This window comes from Cuculus canorus, chromosome 3 (genome assembly GCF_017976375.1).
Source record: "Cuculus canorus isolate bCucCan1 chromosome 3, bCucCan1.pri, whole genome shotgun sequence".
Taxonomy (NCBI): Eukaryota; Metazoa; Chordata; class Aves; order Cuculiformes; family Cuculidae; genus Cuculus; species Cuculus canorus.
In genome coordinates, this window is record NC_071403.1 from 14,335,276 (window position 1) to 14,360,463 (window position 25,188).

Consider the following 25,188-nt stretch of genomic DNA (forward strand, 5'->3'; position numbering starts at 1 on the left):
GCTGAGCCGAAAGACTCATGATGAATGGAGTTAAATCCAATTGGCAGCTGGTCACAAGAAGTGTTCCCCAAGGCTTGGTGTTGGGCCTGATTCTGTTCAACATCTTTATCTGGACAAGGGAATCGAGTGCACCCTCAGTAAGTTGGCAGGTGACAGCAAGTTGTACAGGAGTATTGATATTCTAGAGGGAAGGAAGGCTCTACAGAGGGATCTGAACAAGTTGGATGATCTGGACAGGCTGGATCAATCGGCCAAGAACAATTGTATAAGGTTCAGCAAGGCTAAATATCAGGTCCTGCCCTTGGCCACAATAACCCCATGCAGTGCTACAGGCCTGTAGTGGCTGGAGAGCTGCCCCACAGAAAAGAACCCAGGAGTGTTGATTGGCAGCCCACTGAATACAAGCCAGCAGTGTGCTCAGGTAGCCAGGAAGGCCAACAGTATCCTGGCTTGTATCAGCAATAGTGTGGCCAGCAGGTCCAGGGAAGTGATCGTCCCCTTGTATTCAGCACTGGTGAGACAGCACCTTGAATACTGTATTGAGGTTTTGACCCCTCACTGCAAGCAGGGCATTGAGGTCCTGGTGTATGTCCAGAGAAGGGCAAGGAAGCTGGTGAAGGGTCTGGAGCACAAGTTTTATGAGGACCCTGAGGGAACTGAGGGAGAGGAGGCTGAGGGGAGGAGACCTTATCGCTGTCTACAACTATCTGAAAGGAGGTTGGATGGAGGTGGGTGTTGGCCTCTTCTATCAAGTAACAAGTGATAGGACAAGAGGAAATAGCTTCAAGTTGCATCTGGGGAAATTTAGACTGGACAATAGGAAATATTTCAGCAAAGTGTTGTCAAGCATTGGAACAGGTTGCCCAGGAAAATGGTTTGGTCAACATCACTGGAGATATTTAGAAGATGGGTAGATGTGGACATGGCTTAGTGGTGGACTCTGCAGTGTTAGGCTTACAGCTGGACTTGGTGATCTCAAACGTCTTTTCCAACCTAAATAATTCTGTGATGCTATGAAGTTTCCCTTTAAGCCCCAATGGCTTATACAGCCCACGCAACTTGTAGGGTCTTAAACTTTGCTGATACTTTTCCTTTGCTCTTCACTTTCCTTTTTCTAATATTTGCATTATATAAATTTTAAATTAAAACATTTTACTGCTTTATAAATGTTTTCAGACTGCATGCAGGATTTTAGGGTATTCATACAGAAGTATAGGTCAAACACCTGTAATTCCCAGCACAGCTGCCTAAAACCTGGCTTTCATCTTTTTATTATGTGTAATGACTTTCAAAGATATGTGGGTACTTTAGTCTAAAACAAGCCAGATGATGTGGTTTGACATGGTTTGGAAAATCACCTTTCAGCTTTTCTTATCCCCAATCATCTGTTTGACCATGGACTTTTTTCTTGTACAACATGAAAGCCATCAAAAAGCACAAATTTCCCGCATTAGAGGTATGACGGATTCCGTATGAAAGAAAGAAAAACAGTGGTAAAGGTTCAGAATTTTTTCTTTGTTGTGTACTTCTTTGTGTGGTTCATGAGACAACAGAACACATGGCAAGATGTTTGTAGCATGTTTATATACATGCATTTGTTTATCCATAAAAAACAAAGTCAAGTATGCCTTTTAATAGAATCAGGACATAAATGTTTTGATACTATCAATCTTACCGTTGTTTCTCTAAGCCTGGACTTGACTGATGTTTTACTGAATTGTAGAAATCCAACATTTTCAGGTGTGAATAACTTAACTAAATTTATATATTTCAAGGTGTAGTATATGCACAGAAATATATTTTTCTGGAATGGCAGTGAATACTGCCAAAAAATATGAGAGACATGTTTGCAACTGATAAATAGGAGCAATATATCAAGACACATACTAACCTGGAATATACCTGTTTGGGGTTAAAATGACATTATTGAAAACGTGAAACCTGTTAGGACAGGACAGCACTAAACATGATGAGTGATACAACTCCATGTTATTTCAAGAATGACATTATCAGTGGCATGAGAATAGGAGATAAAGCATGGCCTTTGTTGTTGTGACTCTACTATTCTACTTTAAGACATCTTATAAAGTATCAAAGAGCGGACAAGGTCGGTGTCTGAGCCAAGACAAGTATAGCAGTAAGTAGTCTCTCTGCATCTTTTTTAACAGTTACTTAGGCCTTTTTACTGAAAACGAGTGCTTTCTAATTATTCAGAAAAAGAAGCGGCAGCTGGGTTTTCCCCTCCCTTCTCTTCTCCTATAGAAGAAATGAAGGACATCCAGCTTTCCTGTTGGCTTTGCTGCTTACAAGTTCGTAGTGCATGTGCCCAGGCATATAAATAATTCCTTTTTGATGTAATTTTTGTCAAAGTTCCTTCATCTGAGTGACATTTTTGCCCCATATATATTAATGTTTAAATTTCCATTAACTTCCCCAATGCTGAGATTTCACCTGTTTTGCTTAAGTTCATTACAGTTCAATCTAATGTATTTTAAAGCATTCATAGTTTAATTGCTTCAGTGGAAAGCCGTTGTCATGACCAGCAAATCTTGCAGAGGGCAGAAAGGATCATGTAGCAAGGAACAATCCCACATAAGGGCTTATACAATGGAACAGAAATATTAAGCTCTACATTCAATGAGAAATTGCGTGGTAAAGGGCATTTCAAATTAATATTTTTTTTTAAATTGTTTTCAAGTAGAATACTGCTGCTTTTGAAGAGTTTTGTCAAAGTTTACAGCTTCATTCCTGCATGTGCGTTGTCATAAGCAACACTAGTTAAACATGTGGGTCTAACGAGATGGAGATAAATCTGTTAGCACCACAAGACAAGAGTGAATTATGCTGCTTGGCTGGTTTGGGTATCTTATTGTGCTGGAAAGGGAAGAAGAAAAAAAAGTTGAAAGTGAGTATGAGCAATAAAGAAAAGTTTTTTACAAAAAATAAGTCTATCCCTTTGTCCTCTGATTCTCTCATCTTTCCCCCCCTGCATTTAGCCTACAACTGCAGTTGTGGGGAAAGCTGTTCAGTGGAGCCATTCACCTTGCCGCAGGAGATGAAACATGCTCTTAGTGTCTGTGCTAAGCATGGTTTCCAACTTAAACTTCTCCCTTTTCTGCTTCTTGGTGTATTTACCTTGGTTCTTGCCTGGATCCAGGTCTGATCCTGTTTTCTATGGGCAAGTAGGTGCTTTAGCTAAAGTCTGAAATAGCTGGAAATCTGTGTTCCTGCAAAGATAATATAGGATATAATCCATTTGCTGCAGGTGCCTCAACTCATATCATCAGCTTTTTCCACCACTTCCTGGATACAAAGGAGATAAGACGATGTATAGACAAAGTTTACTCTGGAGTGCACCAGGAACTACTTGCAGGTGAACAAGAGTGCAAGTGCTTGGGATTTGTAAGCTGTTTATGGTAACAGAGATGTCTTGCCAGTTGTGGCTTTTCTTCTTATATTGCAGGAGACAGAGAGAAGCCATTTTTTTGCCTCACAACAGAAGCTTCTAAACAGCAAGGTTTTCCTCATTCCCAATTTACATTCACTAGACTTCAAGACTGTACTCATGAATGTGAACAGTGTTGTCTATAAATACATGTGTTGAGGTCCTCAACTGGTATAAATCTGCATTATTCCTTTGATTTATGTGAGCCGGCATGATCCTCTTTAGTTGAAGATCTGAGCCAGAGTATGGGAAACATACGTGTTAGCCAGGGAAGACTGTAGTAGGTTCTAATTGTTGTGCTTACTGCTTTCATATGGATATGGAGTGTTTTGAAGTTGACGTGGTCCAAATTAGAAATTCTCAATTTTCTATTTGCAGTGTCAATATCATGCTAAGTGGAACACTATCCTTCATTTAGGGGTTATGTTTCGTTATTGCTTCATAGGAAATGAAGACCCAGTTTCCATCTGGACTGTTAAGCAATACTGAAACTTTGAGGGATAGAAGTATTTCTTTAAAGGGTGAACTGACTGTATGTGCAAAGTGTCATGCAGTTAAAATGTTTAGCTAATTTAGAACTTATATTCATTTAAATTAATCAGACTGAATATATTCATGTAATGCAGCTGAATCCAGATATTTAGGGCATGTAAAATTAAGTAAAACAATGATTTATAAAATATTGTCACTTGAAAGAGATGAGAGATGCAGTCCTTTTCAAATAAAAAATGATAATGCCTTTCACTGGGAGAAGGGCTTTTACAAAGGGTCTTTCAGCTGAGGATCTTGCAACTCTTGAAAAGCTGAATTAGGGCTCAACACTGAAGCCTTTATCAAATGAACAGTCTGAAGGGGCAGGGAGCAGTCTGACAATTTGTCAGCCATAGGACTGGGCTCTCGTGCCTCGCTGTGCGAGGTGAGGCAGCTTTGCTTTCTATAATTCGCAGAATGAACAAGGAGGATGTGCCACGGTGCGACTTGCCTAAAGTTACACCACAACTCTGTGGCTAAGTTGTGGGATAAAACACCCTAGCAGGCTTGTATGTAAATTGCAATTTCATCTTTCTCTTGTGGTTGGGAAGAATAACAACTGTATTGAAATTTAAACCACAAAGATAACCTACAAATTGCATGGAAAGACATGATTATCCTGGCTGGTTATCTTGGTTGAAATGAAGAGATACTTTTCGAAATCTGTTGAGAGAGGGGCAGGGAAGCAAAAGGCTAACTCTGTAAATATTCTGACCTGAAGACCAGTTGAGCCAAGTTGGTTGTAAGCTAATAAGTTTTCATGTAATAGTCACCACCTTCCTTTCTGTCCCCCTCCCATCAGAATGATTTTACCAGAAAAAGATGAAATGTGTGTTGGATATAGATAAATGAGTTATGTTTAGTTAGAGCCCTACTCCATCTTCTGTGCATCTATTTCTAGTGATTTTACTGTTCCCTGTCCTTCTGTCTGGTTTATATCTTTAAAATGCAATAAGGAAATCTGCCACAAGCATGCTTGGAGAACCTGAGAAAAGCACAGTTTTGCACATTCAGATGAAAGCTGGTGGCAGTGCTCAATCTCACCATTTCATCACAGTCAGATACTATAAAGCAAGAACATCCAGGTTTGTATATGCTAGATTTTAAAAGGTAAAACAAATGTCAGTGATCTGCTGTGCTTTGCAGAATTATTGCCATAAATAGGCGCACTCTCTTGTTTACTTGGATGACTCATTTATAAGTCTATGATAAAGTATATAAAATTAATTATGTGCTCTTACACCTAACTGAAAAAAAAAACCCCAATTTCTACCATTGTGCTAATGTATGTAATTGTTTCTTTACAACTAGAAACCAGATCCTTTTTCATTCATGTATATTTACTCCAGCAGTTTAATTTATGGAACTGAGGTTTTGGGGGTAAGGGAGAGAAAAAAACCATTTCTTACGTTGTTACTGGAGTTGGGATGTACAAGTATGATTATGTAAAATCTGTGTCTGGGTGGCTGTTTGTCCTTCCTTGCAGAGTATTCTGTTCTCACTGAGTGGGAGGGTCACACTGTGAGACTAATAAGGACAGAGCTGCATCCCCCTCTACCACTCTCTGGAGACTCACTCCAGTAACTCCTTGGAGCTATAGCAGCTCTGTACAGGCATTTTCGGTGCTTCTGGGAGATGTACTAACACAAAAAAAACCCTAAAGGTAAGCAACTCATTATTTGTACTCAGCTTTTTAAACATCTCCCCTGCACACACACACTGCAGTATTCCCAGGGGTTGTGTTGGGTTGGTTTTTCTGGTTTTAAAATTGCCATTGAAGTTTATCACTGATTTTTTTTTTTTTTTTTGCCAATATTACCTATGAAAGAACATACGCGGTAAGCTCGTAATGTGCTGTAATCGGTCTGTGCTATAGGATTCTGCGTGTAACTACGTTGTGTATGATTATTGCTAAGATTGCTAATGAAGCGGTGCTGCTAAATTTGCAGTAATTCACTAACCGATTAACTGCTGCGAATTGCCACAATGCTCATTAATTGCACACACGTCTTTGCGTTTAAAAGCCTGTCTATTAGCGTGTGCCATCCCAATTAGCAGGCGTAGCGCCTCGCAGCCGGCGAGTCGAACCCCTCTTGCGAGCAGAGCGAGAAGCAGCGCCGAACGCTCCCCGAGGAAGGGGAACCCTCGCGGTTCCGCAGCTCCCGGGCAAATCCCGGGGGATGAGGAGGCGGAGGATAGTCCCGGCGGGCTGGAGCCAGCGCTGCCGTGTCGTCGATCCCTTCTCCCGCCCTCCCATCCATCCATCCGTGGGCGAGCGGCTCCCACTCACCTGCTCGCCCCGCGCAGGTGCGGCCGTTCGGGTCCTGCTCTCTCCGGGCTCCCTCCGGGCTCTCTCCGGGCTCCCTCGGTCCCGGGGAGCTCTGCCGGCGCAGGAAGGGCTGGGAGAACCGGTGGGAGCTCAGGGGCTGCAGGCAGGGTCAGGAGAGACGTGTGGGAGGCTCCGAGGGTGCAGGCAGGGTTGAGAAAGACGGTGGGATCTCCAGGGGTTGCAGGCAGGTTGGGGAAGAGACGGTGGGAGCTCCGGAGCGAGCAGTAACGCCCGTGCCGCGCTGCTCCTCGCCCAGCCCCGCTGCGTTAATTAAAGGCGTCCTCCGGAAAAAACTAACTCGATCCAAGAGAATTAAACCCCTCCGGTGTTGCTGTCTGGGCTGCGGCAGCTCGGGGCGCTCCCGATGTTGGAAGGAGCGGAGCCTCCCGGAGCAGCCGCGGGAGGGACCCGAGGGGTGGCGGTGGCGATGGGCGAGAGCCCATCCCATAATAGCTGGTGCCTGCTTGTAAAGCAGGTGAAGGGGATAAAATGGTGTTATTTGGCCATGTATTCACTTTGCTGCCCTTGGGGACGCTGGAAAAGTTAATGATGGTGTAGTTGCTGCTGGTACGCGTGAGCGGCGTAACGGCTTTGGGGATGAATGAGGTGCCTTGTAAAACTAACTGCATCTTAGAGAGAAAAAATAGAGCTAGAACTATATAAAACTATATAAAAACAGATTAAAAATACATATGCTTAGATTTATGATGAAAATTAATTCCCTATTGCTGAGATAGTAAGACTTAAAATTGCTTTATTTATTTATTTAAGAGCTTAAAACAAGTTTAGGGTTTTTTTTTTTAAATAGGGTAGATTTAGACTGAATAGAAGGAAGGCATTTTTTACAGTGAGGGTGGTGAAACACTGGAACAGGTTGCCCAGAGAAGTGGTGGAGGCCCCATCCCTGGAAACAGTCAAGGTCAGGTTGGACGGGGCTCCTCCAGGCAACCTGACATACCTGCTCATTGCAGGGAGGTTGGAGCAGATATCTTTAAAAATCCCTTCTAACTCAATCTATTCTATTCTTTAAAAATTATGTATTAGGTATATGATTTGTTTTTCTCGCAGAAAATGCAATTAGAAAAATATCGGGTTTTGTATTTCGTTCCATTCACGTGCATTCGCGTCACAGCTGGCTTAGAAGAAAAGCTGATGCTGTCTTCAGAGGGCAAAACATAAACTGTCAAAGCCAAACTTTATTTTTGTGAAATTTAAATTGTAAACTTAATACAGGCTGCTCTAGACACTTGTGTGTTTTGTGAGGATGAAAAACGCCGTGGTTTGTTTTCTTCTGCGCTTAAATAGAAACAACTGTATGTTGTCCTTGTTTCAATTTGAGGACTACTTCAGCAGTCACTGGCAGTGCTGTGACACCAAACAGTTTAGCTAATATATTTAAAATTGAAAATCTGGTACAAAAATAAAAGAAAATGAGTCATTACTAAAGAAATGAAAATGTAATGCCTTTACAACTAATATCTTTGAGTTAATATTTCTAATGTTTTACTGCTGAGTTTAATATATTAAAGAACTAAAGGAGTATATTTGTTGCTTAGTTATAAATTCACGTCTGTAGCTCCTTACAACCGATAAATGATACACTTTGTGTGTGACTAGCGACTTCTTCTTTACAGTTAAAAAATTGTTTGTAGGGTTTTTTTTTGTGGGGCAAGGGGGAAAATAATAAGAGATTGTTCTGAATATGATTGTTCTCTGTTTCAGATTTGTAGCTGATTGTTCACATGTGTCCAGGGAAAGATGAAGTACACTGGATCCTCCATGGTTTGGCTTTGTATGGCCGTGTTCTTCCTCCTTCATGTTTCTACTTCTGTGGCTGTCAGTGACCAGATAGGTATTTCCATTTTTATTGCCCATCATGGACCAACGGCATAAATCTCATTACTGAACAAATTTGAACACGTAATGATGGTATATGGAAAATAAGCAGTATGAGCAGATAAAATTGTACAAGATATTTTTAATCTCTTCTTTAAAAAGCCTGAAGTTTGAAGCAGTTCCAAAGCAGCCTTTCTGTTTTCTGTGCTTGAAAGATACGTGTTTGGAAGTAGTTGTAGTTCCTAGGAGTTTTGATTTGTATTTTTCAAATTACTGTACAAAACAAGATTCTAAATCTAGCTTGAAAAACTTAATTGGACAACATCATGGTTTTATTAGTGATCACATTGACCTAAACAACCTAATTCTCATGTTAAGTTCACCTAAACTTAATCCTGAGACCAGATCATATGTTTTACAGATGTAAAGTCAGACAAAGCCTTGTGCCTAAGAAGACAGGGGAAAGGAATATAGCGAGATTGTTAAAGTTAACAGCTGTTACCTGTCTTCTGCTAATTTTCTCATACTTCCCTGTTTTCTTCTCTTGCTGTCCACATGCTGTCTTGCTCTCTTGGTTAAACTGTGCACTGACTTGCCAGTGTGGTAATTTCTGTCTTAAAGGCACATCACTTGTGGCTGTAGAATAAGAAATTGTAAGTTTCCTAGAATTGCTCAGCATCTACCTCAACTTTCTAGAATTTTCCTACAGTTATTATTAAGGAGAACATGCTTGTTGCTATTTCAATAGAAATAGGGAGTGACAATTACTTTTTTGTTACACAATGAAACATATTTTTATTAATGCTGTTTTCCCTGAATCCTAATGAAAGATAGTGGAAGCTATAAATGCACAACTACTTTGAAACTCCATCATGCGTCTGAAATTCAGACCCAAATTTAAAGCATCAGTGACTAGGATAACATTGTTCTTAATACTCCTGGAAAAAAAAGAAATAGGAATGTTTAAGAACTAAGTGTCACGTGTGGGCTTTAGAGTGAGAATAACGTGTTGTGAATACTCTGAATTTAAGTCGCTTATATTTTTAAGGCAGCAAGGCTAAGTGCTCTACTGATGAATTATTCTTAACCTCTATGAGAGTGTGAGCCTACTTCATATCTGTGCAATCTTTCTCTTCATCTGCCTGAAAGAAGCAAAATAGGTTGTCTTCTCTGTCATTGTTTTGTATTGTAGAAGGGAAGTTTTAAAAGTGCTGTGAGGGTGAAAGTACAGAAGTTTCCTCAATAATATAAATTAATAAATAAAAATTTGAAGAAAATTAAAACAAAATGCCAGGAAGCATTGCCTTTTTTTGTTTATCTTCTTATATTTTCATTGGGGGGAAAAAAAAGCCTTAGTAAAATGTGGACCAGTCATAGAAGGTGTGACAGATACACTGAGTTGCTAATAAGAGTCTATAGTGACTGTGTTTTACGTTCTTTTAGAAGTTTGTGGCCAGACAGCCAGCAGGCAAATTGCAGTTTTCTTTAACTTGATTGCCACAAATGGAACAAATATGGGTCAGATTGAGCTGCTGGGAAGAAGAAGAGAGGTTGAACCTCTCCTGAGAATAACTGACGGTGCACAATTGAGAGAGAGTTCAGCAGTTTGAGGTGATAGAGGCAGATGGTGAGGAATAACAAGTAGTTAGCCGCCAGCTTGAACAGCCCTGTCAACAGCAGGGAATAGGCCCCGAGTGAAGCCTCGGGTTGATAACTGGAAGGAAGCTCTTCTAGAGACCGAAGGGATGGTTACTGTCCAAAAAATAAATACAAGTTATAGGCCAGAAAGCAGGAGCTTAGGAAGAATGGGTTCCGTGGCAGTGCAGCAGTAAGGGGTACAAGCGTGTCTGCGAGCCTTTGTTGATCAGCCCCGTTCAGCTGAACGGAGTGTGCTCTGTTGCAAAATTGTCTTGTTCTAGTTTGATAATCTGTTAGCAGGTGAATCTATTACAAATTGCTAATGTGCTTACTTCAAGAAGAGAGAAATACCTAATCTCATCCTTGTGTTTGTTTTGGGTGGTGGGTTTTTTTTTTTTCCTCTCTTTCATTAACTGGCTCTTTCTTGGGCATTTGTTCTCTCCCGTATACTAACTGTTTCGATCAGCATCTGTCCTTCAGGATCTGCCCAGTCAATCCTTTTGGTTCTCTTTCTTAATAATATATGCATAACATTTATTTCTTACTGTTCTAACATGAAAGCTTTTCCAGCAAAGCTCATTTAGGTAGCATTTTGGATTATTGCATTTACATCCTGAAATTTCTCACCTGATCTACTTGAGTCTAGAGGACTGGCCTTCAAATGCAGGGAAAAGTTTAATTAAAGTTAATTTGTAGGTGGAGTTGGGGAAAGGAGTGTGTTAAGGGAAGGAAATTTTGTGTGCAAGGGAAAGGATTAATTTGTGTGTGTATGTAGGGGAGACCTTTCTGAGCTGGCATTCTGACTCCTTGCGACTTATTAATTGGGTCGATATTATAAGTAAATACCAGTACTGTGAAAAAATGTCAGTATGACAATATACTAGATCCTCTCAGGGCAGTCCTCCTTAGGCTCTGAATGTGTGCCAGCAACCATTAGATTCACATTGAAGATTATTTTCAGTTCTCACTTGTCCAGAAGTTTTGATGTGCTAATCGACCATCAGAAGAGAACACTCACTTTTGATGACAGAATACGGCAAATTTGAAGAAGAAAGTTCAGGAGTCCTCAACAATCATGTTTTTGATCCGACTTCAAAAATATTTTTGTATTTTCAAGTTTTAGGGTTTTTTTTTGGTTTTTTTTGTTGTTGGGAATGTGGTTTTGGAGTGGGGACGTGAGCTCTTTCTGTAGTGATGCAAGTCAAATTTGATTTATGTTAAGGGCTTTATATTAAGAATATTAAGATTTTGTCTCGTTCCCAGATCATTGCTGCTTTTCCAACTTTTTTTTTTTACAGTTAGTGTTTTTCAATGTCACTTGCTAACCCATGAAAAATGTAGTATAAACAAAGTCCCAGGACTGCCAGGCATGGTGAATTTCCATTGCCTTTTGACGTGGAATGTGTTGTGAAAAGTATTGGCTCTAGATTACAATTTTAGATAGGCACTTTAACCCAAATACAGTGAGTACTTTCAAGCATGCAGATCCGTTCAGCTTTTTGGGTTTCATGTTTTAGTACAGCTAGATACTTCTTAAAATCAAGATAATGCCTCTACAGTAACTCATACAGTGTAGTCATTTCTTAATACTTGATTTCTGAATATTTAAAGTTTGTGGATCCACAAACTGTTGTTAGTGGTGAACCTGCCAGCCTTGGATTGCTTGACTTGTAGTTGAGTACTACGGCTTCTTGAAAGCCTGTACACTATGTAAAAGCCTGACATAGGATGTGGGTGTATGTTAGGAGGAGCTTTGCTGTTTGGTCACATTCAATTGGCCAGTCATGGTTATTAACGGAAACTTAGGTGCCCTTGCAATGGGCACGTCAGTGGTGTTAGAGGGCAGCTTAAAACTTTACCTGAACATGAAGTTTAATAATTAAGTAGCAGATAGTTAACGTCTAAAGTGAATCTTGACGTTACAGGTTACACTTGATCTAGAGGAGCCAAGAGTGCTTACTGGAAGCCACAATTCCCAGTCAGGAAGTATACACAAGAGATGTCTGTAAGAGTGAGACTGAAGCATGTACCAGAGTCTCCTCTGTCCTCGTTTGCACGGAAAGTAAAACTGGGCATGGGGCCTAGATGGAAGCTGTAGTGTGCTTCAACAGGTGCCTTGATCGTTCCAGGAATTCAGAACATGCCATTGCATGTTGCAGCAGTCAAAGTAATGGTGTTGCATCTATGCTTCTTTTTTTTTTTTTGTGTGTGTGTAATACTGTTAGAAAACAAAACAAAACCCCAACTTAATAGCATCTTATTGGAGAGACAGAAAATCAGTGATCTGTGATATACCTGTTTGATTTACATAAGTACATGTTTTTGAAATTATTAGGTTGGTTTATAATAATGAGCTCCTATGTAGAGCTCATTGATTTCTAAAGATTAAGCTCTGTAATTTGTCTAATGGACAAGTGATCTCATGAACTTATAGATATGTCACCTTCAGGTTTGACATCACCATTTTAATATGAATTGTGGACATCAAAGCAAACAGGCAGTGTTATTACATGCAGAGCGATCTAGTGTATAAATATAAGCTCATACTTTTTACTGATTCATTAGTTTTATAGTAATGTATGATAACAGGACACGTAGGTGCATGGTTTCCATGCCTGGATTAGTGGTAAGGGTTGGTCTTGTTCTTTTTCTTCCCTGAATGCCACCTTGTAGATCTAATTCAGTCAGCCATGGGCTGAGTGGATAAACTGTATTTTTTGTCTTGGGCCAAAAGAAATTTAAAAATCTGTAAGCAGTACTAAAAATCTTGGAAGAGGCAGACGCTTTCACTGTACAATCTGTAACTGTAGAAACAATTTTTATCAATCTGTAGCAATGAAAATTGTCAGTCCTGGTATGAAGAAGTTTAATTTTGAATATGTTACAGTTTTGTGTTAGCTCTATGTTAAACAAGAATAACATTGGCCCAAAAGAGTGCATCAGCAGCACAAGATAGCAAAGATTCATAGCAACCCTTTCAGTTCTTCTGGGGATATGGAATACAACCAAATAAGTAACACTTACACAGCCCATCTATGCTGTGAGTGTTACGCCACTGGTAAAAATAGGTCCTAAGTCCAATCTGTGGCATGTGAGGAATCATTGCTATCATATGGATAACACAGAAATTAAGGATTGAGTCTGTATTTGGACTTTAAAGAAAGTGGCTAAGGGAGTAAGCTAAAACTCCCTAGTCTTTTGCCACTTTGCTTTCATGTAAGCAAATGCTGAAAGAAAAAAAACACAGTTGTGTCCCAGGTGCTCTAGAGCTTGCTACAGCAGTACAAGGTAAAATCAGCAATAAGTCATATCTGGCTGCTTTTATTATAAGTACTATAAAGTAATTTAACCGAAAGCGAATCTGCCCTGTAGCATTTATACCTGTGTAAATATATATATAAAAATATATTTATAAAACCCCTCTTTTAGAAAACACGTAGATTTAAGGTAAATTTTGTCAGTGTATTTGAGATGCTGTTGTAGCTTCAGCTGTAAAAGGCTTCATTTTTGCCAATATATTTCTTTTAGCTGTACAGGAGTAAATCTACCGTAACCATGTTCGTTGTTTTAGAATAGCTACAGATGTCCCTCACGGGTCTGTTCTGAGAATGGAGCTGTTTAATGTTTGCATCGATGATACAGACAGCAAGATCAAGTGCAACCTTGGCAAGGTTGCAGATGACACCAAGCTGAGCAGTGCGGTTGTCACACCAGAGGGACAGGATATCATCTGGAGGGACCTGGACAAGCTGGAGAACTGGCCTGCGTGAACCTCATGAGGTTCACCATGGCCAAGTGTAGGGTTCTGAACTTGATTCAGGGCAATCTAAAATTTCAGTATAGGGTGGGGGACAACATGATTGAGAGCAGCTCTGTGGAGAAAGGCTTGGGGTGTGCTGATTGATGAGAAGCTGTGTGTTGACAGCCCAGAAGGCCAACCCTATTGTGGGCTGCATTAAAAGAAGTGTGGCCAGCAGGTCAACAGAGGTGATTCTCCCCCTCTGCTTTGGTGAGATCCCATCAGTAGTATTGTGTCCAGTTCTGGAATACCCAGCATAAGAAGGATGTGGAACTGTTGGAATGAGTCCAGTGGAGGCCACGAAGATGGTCAGAGGGCTGGAGCACCTCCCATACAAGAACAGTTTGAGAGAGTTGGGGTTGTTCAGCCTGGAGACGAGGAGGCTCCAGGGGTACCTTATAGCAGCCTTCCAGTATCTGAGGGGTGCCTACAAGAAAGCTGGAGAGGGACTTTTTACCAGGACGTGGAGTGGTAGGACAAGGGGGAATGGTTTTAAATTGGAGAGGGGAGCATTGACACTAGACTAGACATCAGGAAGAAATTCTTCTCAGGGTGATGAGCCACTGGTACAGGTTGCTCAGGGAAGTTATTGATGTCCCATCCCTGGAAATGTTCAAGACCAGGTTGGATGGGCCTTGAGCAGCCTGGTCTGGTGGGAGGTGTCCCTGCCCATGGGGACAGGGTGGAACTGGATGATCTTTAAGGTCCCTTCCAACCCTATACATTCTATGATTCTGTGATTTTGCATCCATAGTTTAATAATAAGTGATTGAACGCTGAGGTTTGTAGACTAAAGGGTATCTAAGGTGAGCCCGTTTCTGTCCTATAGCGTGTGTTTGCACAACAAATGGTATATTGAAGTTGCTATGTCAGTATGTAATTTCAGTGAATTTCACTGCTTTTCACGCTGCATAAAAATCCCTGCAAAATGAAAAATATGTGAGGTTTCATTTTGGTTTCAGAGATTTCAGCGTGGATATTCTTAACAGTTCTGTGTCTTTTCTGGGAAAAGGGAATCTACAGTGAGAATTGCTAATGGGTTTAATGCTTGCGTTTCATCTTATTTGTCATGAAAATTTATAGCTATCAATACAGGTAAATTCATATATATGTACATCCTTGGGTGTATATATATATGAAGGAAAGAAGATACGTTGTTAGTGCCTCGGAAATAAATTTACAGTTGATGGTACTTGTAATTGTAGATTGCAATTTAGATGTAAAGGACATGTAACTTGATGAATCTTATGAAAAGATATGTTCCACCAAGTCTGTTCTTCAAATATTTGATTTAATTTTCATTAACTGTGTTGTCAGGAGGCATCTTTATATCCGTATTACGCATAACTTAGTTTCACTTTCCCTGGTTGTTTCCAATTAGCCATTCTTAATCCAGATCAAATACTGTAACACATTTAATGGAATTTAAGACTTTTGATGGACCATAAATTTCTGCATCACTACAGGATGAATAAATGACAAATTTCACGTGCGTTAAGATTACAAATATAGCTCTTTTGAATGCCAGCTTCCCATCTGGATGTTCTTAGAAGTCTTTAAATATAGATGATTTCCAGGCTAATGGTAGGACATTCCTCCTTACTTTTTCCATTGAACTGACACTTAAGAAAATCCCTCGACCTTCACTGTTGAGCACCTTCAGGTATACTTTGGCCATGTTTTTAGTTGTCAGCTCAACATGGAGCTCTGTGCTTGATATGTGCACGGGCCAAATCCTGCTTGTCATCTTCCATTTGACAGTTTTATTTGGTTTAGTGGAATTATTTGCGCAGGGCAGAAAGAGCCCTGTCTCTAACCCGTGCACAGAAGTGATATTTTGCTGTATTTGCTTCTTAAAAGTGGGTATTGCTGTGTATATTTATAAAAGAAGAGATGAAGGGGCTTTAAGTAATATACTGCATATTAATAATGCGATGTTTGATCTAAGTGTACAGCTAGATTTAACATTAGAATTTACTGTTTGCCAGATTTTAGAACATTCTGCTTGTTTACCTAAATACTGTGGCTCAGATTTAATTTCTTGTAAAGGTACTTCAATTTTCAACCTTTTTTTTCAAAATAAAAGTATTGCTTCCATTGTTTATTATGTGATATGATTATATCCTTGCTAAGCCACATTTTCAAGTTATTGTTCACTAAAGTAACAATAGATTATTGTAATGGTAATCAAGCATTTGTGCTTTATTTTTTTGATGTATGTTAATGAGAAGAGAAGAAATATTCTAATAATACAGCCAGAAATCCAAAAAAAAAAAAAAAGCCAAAACCCCCGAACTTACAGCAGAAGTTATTGCTTTGTAGAGTATTGTAGATGGAAAGAGCTTGGTAAGAATTTAGTGCTTTTCTTCTGGTTACGTTGTTGATGTATACTTCAAACATATAAGCTGAAATAAAATGTGATAAAATTATTATCTGCTTATATTACTAGAACTGTATCATGAAGTCTCAAATATCATTGGTTTAATTTAGATGTTTTAACTTGGTTCATTGCTATTTTTCATGTCCCAAAGAAACAAAGAGAAACATTCCTGTTAATGTTATCACTGTCATGATAGTTTGTTCTAATACATTTTTATTTGATTGAATTTTATGATAGATGCTAAACTGTATTCTCTTGAAGGTGCTGTATGTCCTTTAATGAAAACAGTTGTCCATCATCTCAAACAAATCGACCGAGACAGTCTTGATGTTTCAGGTAAATGACTGTGTTGATAAATTAAGTGGCTAACAGTGGATGTAATTGTAGTCTTACTGAAGCTGGCTTTAAAACTGAAAGGGCAGTACAAGACTGTCACCCCCGTGTCCCAAAGCTGTTGTTATTTTTAGGGAGGTGGGGTTAAAATCAGAACATGTTGTTCTTGGAAAGTATTAGTTCAAGTTCTGCAGCCACACTGATTTCCATTGTTTTTCCCCAACATCCTTCATTCTTATCACTTCAGATGATAAAAGGAAATAACAAATGCATTTCTTCTGTTGCAAAGTCACCTACTGAGTGAATTTTGCACTGATGGTTTCTTTGTTGATAAAATGCATTTTTGAAGTTTCTCTGACTTCAAGTACTGGTTTTCGAAATAGCTTGTGCTCTAGAAAGTCACCAAGACTGCTAAAAGTCAGTATTGATATCCATTTTTAAAATCGCATTAAATAAACTAAATCATTGTATCCTGTTTCACAGGCTTTGATCTGGCAGAAAGTTTTTCTTTGAGGCAAACATCTTGTGGAGGGAAAAGAATGTGTTTTAAACTGGGAAGTGCACCTCTCGTCAGAGACACAAAGTAAGTGAGATACTACTTTCATTCTAAATCTTTAAAAGATACAGCTTGGACTAAGTGCCACTAATTAGTTGAAACATGGAGCAGTGTATTCAGAGTGCCACGGAAATAAAGTGTATCTGTTTTCAATCATTTTCTTCTGTAAGACCTGGGATTTTTTCAGGAAGCATTTTGATTCAGGTGTGTTTTTCTTCTGTAATCTGGAAGTATTCAGGTAGGAACTTAATTGTGAATATTTTTCTCAAATCCTGTTTCTGATAGTGAAGAAGACTGTACTGTTTATACATAAATATTTATAAAACAAAGAAATTTCATGGCAAAACAAGAAATGTTATACTAATCTTCCTCAGTGAAATTGGCTGTCCTCTCTCTCATTACAGCTGGCAGGATTAGAAATGCACCGTTTCTTGAAATGCTGTATTTTTGTGATTATTTGAGGGTTTTTTTCCCGGTGGAATTGACCTCTTGCCTTTGAGCAGCAATAGAATGGTGGGTACTTAGTGTAGAGGTGAAACAAGGCAGTGTCCTATTTTGACACAGGATGTGGTAAAGGACAGAAACTGCATGAAAAATGAAAAGGAAGGTTGAAAAGAGTAAGTCAGAATGGGATTGGATGGATTTGAGTTTGCATGGGGACAAAGAAATGGCAAGAAGCAGTTAGGAATGTAGTTTCAAGTTCCTCATGCTTAGTGGAGAGAGAGAAGATCATCTCGGAGCTTCTTGGTTGAGATGTGCTCCCAGTCATGAGACTGTGGTTTCTGTACAGCATGTTCCTGTGATGACGAGGGAAGCAACTGTATTCCCGTGTCTTTGAGTTGGGTGTTTTGTGTTGCAAGAGGTCTGGCTCCAGCTTGCCTAGGGAAAATAATACATCCAGACTTTGGAGTTCCCCTTTCCTTGGATTCTGGGCAGAGCTAAGTGAGGCTGGGGGTAGCATGACACCAGGGGGGAGGAAGAAGAGAGGAATCAAAGAAAGTGATCTTTGGGAGAGGAGAATGATTAAAGAGATATGACCTACATCTTCTAGATTACTCGATAGATTCCGACTATGTGTAACCCTGTAAAATTAATGTAATCCCTGTCTTTTTTTTCTAAATAACTTAATTTGCTGTTGAAGGAAAAATGAGTAGATAAAATTATTTGACACAGAGAGCACTTTATTCTTACTAGAGCCTTCCCAATATTACCCAAATTGTCTTTAGAAGAGGTACAAGTAGGTGCTGCCCATATATGTCATTACTAAAAAGATTGTGAATTTTTGTCAGTAAGAAAACTTTTATTTTAAATCCAGTATTCATTTTATGGATATCTACAGATTTGAGGGTGATGTGAGACTATAGAAGAGTAGAAAATCAATAACAAGAACTGTGGGGCAGTTATCCTTTAGGAAGAAGAAGCTGAGTAATGCTTTATATACATGAAACACATACTGCAAACTGACTTATTCTGAAACTGTAGGAAAATCAATGTCAAACGTAGTCAGAAGAGCTAGATATTGGAAAAGGGTGAATTACTTAAAATTCACATGGCTTTGAGGGAAAAATCGTTATTCTTGATTGATTTCTAAGAATTTGATGTTTTTGGAAGGGATCTGACAGGTGATGTTGAGGTTGAAAAATGTCAAGCCTTTTTCCTAGCTTTTATTAGTAAGCCTGAATGCTAAAGTCTATGCTTTATTTTCTTTTAAAACCCATTTATTAGCAAAGGCAGTGAAAATAGGGAAATCGTGTCATGGCTGATACCTGTGTCTTAGCAAACCCTTAACTCTTAGCTGTTACAAGGAAAATACTCTAGGAAGGCAACACTTTCTATTTTACTGTATGGGGTGGGAAAGAAATCCAACATATTTTCTTTTTTTTTTCTCTGTATTTTATCTGTTCACTTTTTGGTAAGGAGCATGATTCTTAGAGGTAAAAATGGCTAGGTTTTCTTCATTTTCAGTGTAACTTGGGCAAGGAGATCAATAATTTCAGTAAAGGATAAACCTGGAATGCAGATGGTGTGGTTTCAATGGTCTCTTGCTTCTCATGTTCCTCTCTTTCCCTGTTGTTTTGTTCTGTGTATCCTCATTCAAGAAAAACTAAAGATAAAAATCTTTCCATTTTCCCTTCAAAATGTGTATCTAATGGATGAAAGCTTTAACTGGATGAAGCAACTGAAATGATTATTAATAAAACTTGTAAAAGTGCTAATCTATGAATAAAGTTAGGCTGAAAATTAATATCATGTTATTGATGTTAATGAGAGAAAAGATAAGCTTTTCTGTCAGCTTGCTTTGGACGTAAATAGTACCTCTTACATTTATCTTCCTGAAGAAAAAAAAAAAAGCGTTACAAATATTTTCAATAACATTAGGCATTAGAGAATTTCTATGAAATCCTAGTTCTTCATGGCAATAGCCTTGCTGGTGCTTTTAGAACTCTTCACTGAGCAATGCACGTCGTAACTAAGAACAGAATTTACTTTTCTGTTCAGTATGTTGAATACAGAATAGCTTTCTGTTCTTGAGATAAAACTTTAGACAACATTTTAAAAAATTATTTGTTTAAAGTATGTTTCATAGTCTGACAGTCTGAGTTGGTTTTTGAAAATAAGGGCACTTGGCAGTCAGGAGCACAAAACAGAGCTCTGACACGGTAGGGTTACAACGAAGGATAGGCAGGAACTCAGATGTCTGTCATCATAACCTTATAACTTAGTTATCTCAGTTATTAGAGGATGATATATTACCTTTATTTAAATCTTCTCTTACATTATGTCAGATTGTGTGGTTCCAGCCCCTTTGCATAATTAGAAACACAGAGGTTTTTTAGGATCATTCTGCTTCAGAAAATATGTTAGTAGACGTGGTGTGCAGTAAGCAGCAGAGCAGTGTTTGTTATCCATCCTGCAGGAAACTGAGAGTATCTGATTAAGCTGACTAGCAAGTATCAAGTAACTTGGCACATCTCGTCTTGCATTTCATTCATTCAGTCGTAGTGTGGGTAATAGAAAGCTATGCTGTGCCATTTTTCTTGTGTGATGCCATTTTGGTTTTCTTTTTTTTCAATGAACGTGGAGTAGTGTTGCACCTATTTATGTGTTGTAAATAATTTACGATGCAGTGTCAGCTTGGGAAATCAATTATGTCTGTGTTGGATTTTAGTTATATTTCTTGTCTATACCTTTTTTTGTGATGGAGCTTTGTACTTATTTTGTCTAGTGATAGGAGATGGAGAGCTTTTATGCTCCATGTAAATGACTATTAAGTATTAATTCAATTCTAATAATATTTTTCAAGGTTGAAAAGTGATTTTTAAATTAAAATACTGAATTACTGCAATTCTTATGTGGATATTAATAGAAGCTATTCCTGAGTAAAGTAGTATAACTGCGCCTTTGAATAATAAAGAAATTCACAGTAAAATACTGTTGTGCACGCAATCTAATTATATAGTTAGTCATAACAACAGTAACTGTATAAGATTTTAATCCTATTTCAAGAAATACATTATACAGTCACGTTTTGTTATCTAGTTCAACGTGTACTGCCTATGCAATGTATTCCAGTTTGGCACAGGGCTTGCTGACAAAAACAGCACAGGGCTCTGTGCTGATAGGAACTCCTTTGGATATGCCAGCAGTATCCAGCACTTCGGGACATGAGGCCTTTTAGGCTAATCTTTGTTCTTACTTGCCTTAGAGTAAATAGCAATATGCTGAAACAATTTCACTGTCCTTCTTTGAAGATGCATTGTATGTCAGTTGCTCCTTATTTTCACTTTTCTGGGTTACTGGTGGGACTTTTTTTTCCCCCTTTGAAAGCACCAATAAAGGGAATTGTAAGTTGTTTTTGACCGAATTTCAGAATGTTTTTGAAGTGGATGTTTGTGATTAGCAAATCTTAATGGCACAGTCATGGCTTTCTTATTTTATAGTTTGTTTGGCTTGACAAACCATATTAATTTATTGAAGAGATCATTGTAGCTGGCTGTTAAATGATCTCAGAGTTACTGCAGTTGGGATTATTCTCATGACTTTTTTGGGAGTTCTTCCCCTTTCAGTGTAAGATACTGCAAAAGAGCTTGGATTTTGACTGTATTTGGACTAGTGAGCTCTATCAACAGTGTTGACACACGCTGCTGCCAGAAGAGCTGTGGCTTGGGCCATAGTTCAGAGAAAGTGTTTCACCTCCATGTGATGTCTAGTTACTGGATGCAGAAATACTCTTCCCTATTCTGTTGATATATTCCAAGCTGGAGGATTCTTTTTGCTAAGAACAGAAGTTGATGATGAAAGAATATTTATGTGGGGTTTTCTGTTTGTTTTTACTACTGACCTTTTCAAGAGCAAAACATGCGTAGGGAGTTGCATTCCCTTGAGCACAGCAGGCATCAAGTGAGGCAGTTTCTGTGCACAGCCTCTTCATAGCTAGCATTTTGCTCCCTGAGGGCATCTATCCCTGGGTGCCTTTGCAACCATTTACTTAACCTTGTGGTCTCTGGTTGTATCTGCTGAGACTTCATTTTTTTCACCAAAACAGTAAATACAGAGGTCCCTGCATGTGACTTCAGCTGTCAGTCAATGTCTACATGGGCATGACTTCTGATTAGCTTTGCCCACGGCATATGTTTTGGAGAGTGAAGACAGGTTCCGCAGTCTTCTTGGAAAATATTATTAAGATATGTATTGAGAAGTCATATAACTTTTTCCTAAATACAGTATAGACTTCATAGAAGTGAAAATCAACAGTTTCTAAAAAAAATAATCGGAAACTTTTCAAATAATGGACTTAAACATCTACTGAAAAAGGCAATAAGGTGGCAGCCTCCTTTGATGGCAATAGTTAGTTGTGCTCACAAGCTTTTTTTCTGTGCTTACAGAAAAGAAAGTCCTACTAGGCCTTGGTGTATTAAAATATTAGATAATTATGTAAAAAAACACCTCTCCCTTCCTATATCATGTATTTATTTGAGGTCATTTGAGCTTGCTGAGCCAACTATGCCAGGACTGATATGTCTGGTATTTTGGTTGCAGGGTATTTTCAAGAAAAGAACTTTGTCTCTGGAATTTGCTTTCTGAGTGTGAGACACTGAATTTAGTGCAAATCCTGATGCTTTCTTCAGGTCTTTCCAAGCAGTGCATCAAAAGCTGTAGTGATACAGTCTTTCTTTTCTGATCTGGTTGAAAGGTACTGAAATTGTGTATTTGTGCTTATTTCCAGAAACTTGTGAACTTACTGTATTTTATAAATTAAAAAGGACAGTACAGGATTACTGTTGAAAGAACAAATTGGAGCTGTGCCTACCTTCTAAATACTAATTACATAATTTCATAACTAAAAAGAAATGAACACTGCGGCTGCTCACCTTGAAAAAAAGATAGGACAATGCTTTTTTTTTTAAAGTATGAACATGTGAATGTCTCTCTGCATATTTGGGCTTGTTTCTACCTGACAATTTACAAGAAACATGCCAAGATTTCCTGATAAAATATAAAATTCAGACATTAACGGATTTTAATTCCTATATTGGGCTATAATTTAAGATGCAATTGACTATTCAGAAAGATTTAGGAAAGTAAAAGGAATGACTAAGAGGTGGCAGGGAGCAAGAGTATATATGGAAATGTATAGTCCTTACCTTGAAAGCAGATTGAAAGAACAGAGAGAGGAAAAACTATTTTAATTATGCCTCTGGCTGTAGCAGGTCTGAGTTCTTTAGTCTTTAAAATGTTCTCCAGACAAAAGAGCACTTAATGTGACAGTGTCGTAGGAGTTGAATTGGTAAGATAAATTTGGATGAAGTAGACTGTTCTTTTCTGGTTTGTTTTATTGTTTTTTTTTCCCCAGCAATGTTGTTCTTTCCATAAAATACTTGTAGATAAAGGGAAGGAGCTTTTGGGATGTGTAATTTAAGGCCACTGACCCAAAGCAAAAGTATGCAGGAGACCAGCAGCATTTCTGTGTGTTTCCCCATATTCACAGAATAACTAGGTTGGAAAAGACCTCCAGGATCACCGAGTCTAACCATTCCATCATGGTTCAGGATGAAACTTCAGGCAGCCAATAAGGAAATTACAGAAGCACTGGATGAACAAATAGTAGAGGCAGTTTACTTTCATTACTTCAAAAGCTTTCCTTAATTTGAAAAACACATAGTTCAGATTAGTGTTATTTTCTCCTGCTTACTTTGTTTTAAAGAAGAAGTCTATCCAGCCGAAGTTATTATTTGGAAGGAAAAATAATTCAGAACTTCACCTTCACAGCACTCTTCTCCAGCTCCCAACCTCATCTCACTTCCTCCACATCGGCATTGGCCTCTCCAGTCAGTGAGGCCGGCAGCTGCTCCCCATGGCAGTGTGATATCCAGAAGGGAAGGAACACGAATGCGCTGCTGAGGCAGGGGACAGCCTGCCTTTAGCTTAAGCAAATCCAGAAATTGCACCTGTGGTTTTATTTTTTATTCTGCTCTGTGGAGAACATTTCTATTTATCTGGTTAAAACAAGGGCTATATCTAAGCAATTTCACTTTTTCTACATATGCCGATAGAGAATTTTTCTTTCTTTGCATCTGTTACAGATGACAGAACTATTTTTCAGTTTTCTTATTGGATAAGATAGCAAAACTTAAAACATACTGCAATTGCTAAACTAAGTTATTGTGTTGTTAGAATTTTAGATTCTGTACAAGTGATGTACCTGGACACTTCCCTGTGGGCTTTATTGCAATTGCTAAACTAAGTTATTGTGTTGTTAGGATTTTAGATTCGGTACAAGTGATGTACCTGGACACTTCCCTGTGGCCTTTATTCAAAACGCTGGCTGCAGATTCTGCCATAGGTTATTCACTTTCCGGTATGTTAGCTGAAGAGAGCTTTAAGTGTTGCCAGACTCGGGGAAACTTTTGTAGGAGTCCAGATGATTCTTATTCCCTGCCAAACGTGATGACTTTTAAAATCTTTAATGTTGTCTTGAGTTTTCTTGGCCATCTTTTTTGAAGAAAAAAGTCTGCCAAAAATTAAGTACAAGATAATACTGTAAATCAATAGAGAGGATGCAGATCTAAATCTGTAATAAGACCTGTGTTTGAAAAAAGCAGTAGTCAGTATAGTCTTAGAACAAAGATACAGTTGTGATACTAATATAGTTCAAGTTTCTTAGAAATCCAGAGTAAATATTGACATATACAGCAGTGCTGTATGCAACCACACAGAATTCACTGAAATGTGCTGGATATAATGCATGCAGAACAAGATAGGCTATAGACTCTGTATGTTGTAGTATAAATTAGAGACTGCAAGATCATTTATCAGTTTTGCTGATTGGGCTGAGAGGGTTCACGTGTGTTCATAAAGCACGTATGATCTCTCCCGCTGAAGCAGTGGCGTTTCACAAGGTGTTTATCAGAGGAGAATGGGGGGGGGTGAAACAAACAAACCACAAAAACCTTTGTAATAAATCAGGATAGGTTTTTCCTGACTTTTAACAGTAAATGTAGTAGCTAAATTTAACCTACAAAGATGTTTGTGCTCAAACCTCTGTCTACACTAGGCTTTTGTTGTTTAAAGGTGTCATAGAAGTATCATTCCCTTCCCCAGCCTTGCCCCTGAGTTTTCAGTTTTTCAGTCTACAAATAATTCATGAGCATGCCTACAGTGAAACTACCTGGTGCTTTTTTCATTACACTGATTTTTTTATTTATTTTCAGTTTGTTGTGAAAGATTTTTGGCCCTTAGCATTTGTTTATAGTTAGCTCTTTGTGGTTTTTATCATTATACCATGAAAGATATTCTCTTTCGTATTTTTGGGAATAAATTGCCAAATTTTTAAAAATACTTCTTTAATTTTGCATGAACCATACAGTCCATGCCCTCAATTTTTCACTTGGGGGTCTGAGTATCGACTTGATTTCAGTCACAAGCATGAATATTTGTCATGTCACAAACTCATTTCAAAACTTGGAATGATTTCATGAACTTCAACATGAAGAACAGTTTATAATATCTAGAAATGAAGTCCTGATGTACAGATATTGATATATTAACAGAACCATGTGCAAGAGATCATGTTATTTTTTTTAATTTAGTCAATGTGACTAGCTGCAGAATTTCAGAATTTTATTAAAAAAAAGTAAGTCCTAAAAATACTCTGAGACTGAGCATGACAATACAGGCCTTGAGTAATCTGTTGCTAGCTCCTAATATGGCATTAGGCTTTTAATATTCGTATTATGATGAGGGACTTGAAACACCCCAACATCTGCTGGAAAAGTAGCACAGTGAGTTGTAGGCAATGGAGGAGACTTAGAAGTTGCCCTCAATGCATTCCTAGTTAGCC

At 38.6% G+C, this 25,188-nt stretch overlaps 1 protein-coding gene across 1 annotated transcript in view; it reads left to right on the top strand.

The window, feature by feature from the left end:
- Positions 1–3,613: 3,613 nt before the first annotated feature.
- COL19A1 (collagen type XIX alpha 1 chain) overlaps positions 3,614–25,188 on the top strand; it is a 203,633-nt gene continuing 182,058 nt past the window's right edge. The window contains exons 1-4 of the mRNA XM_054062421.1: positions 3,614–5,639; positions 8,028–8,157; positions 16,220–16,294; positions 16,775–16,874. Of these exons, the coding sequence (XP_053918396.1) occupies positions 8,064–8,157; positions 16,220–16,294; positions 16,775–16,874 (269 nt within the window). The 5' untranslated portion in view covers positions 3,614–5,639; positions 8,028–8,063. The remainder of the gene's footprint in view (positions 5,640–8,027; positions 8,158–16,219; positions 16,295–16,774; positions 16,875–25,188) is intronic.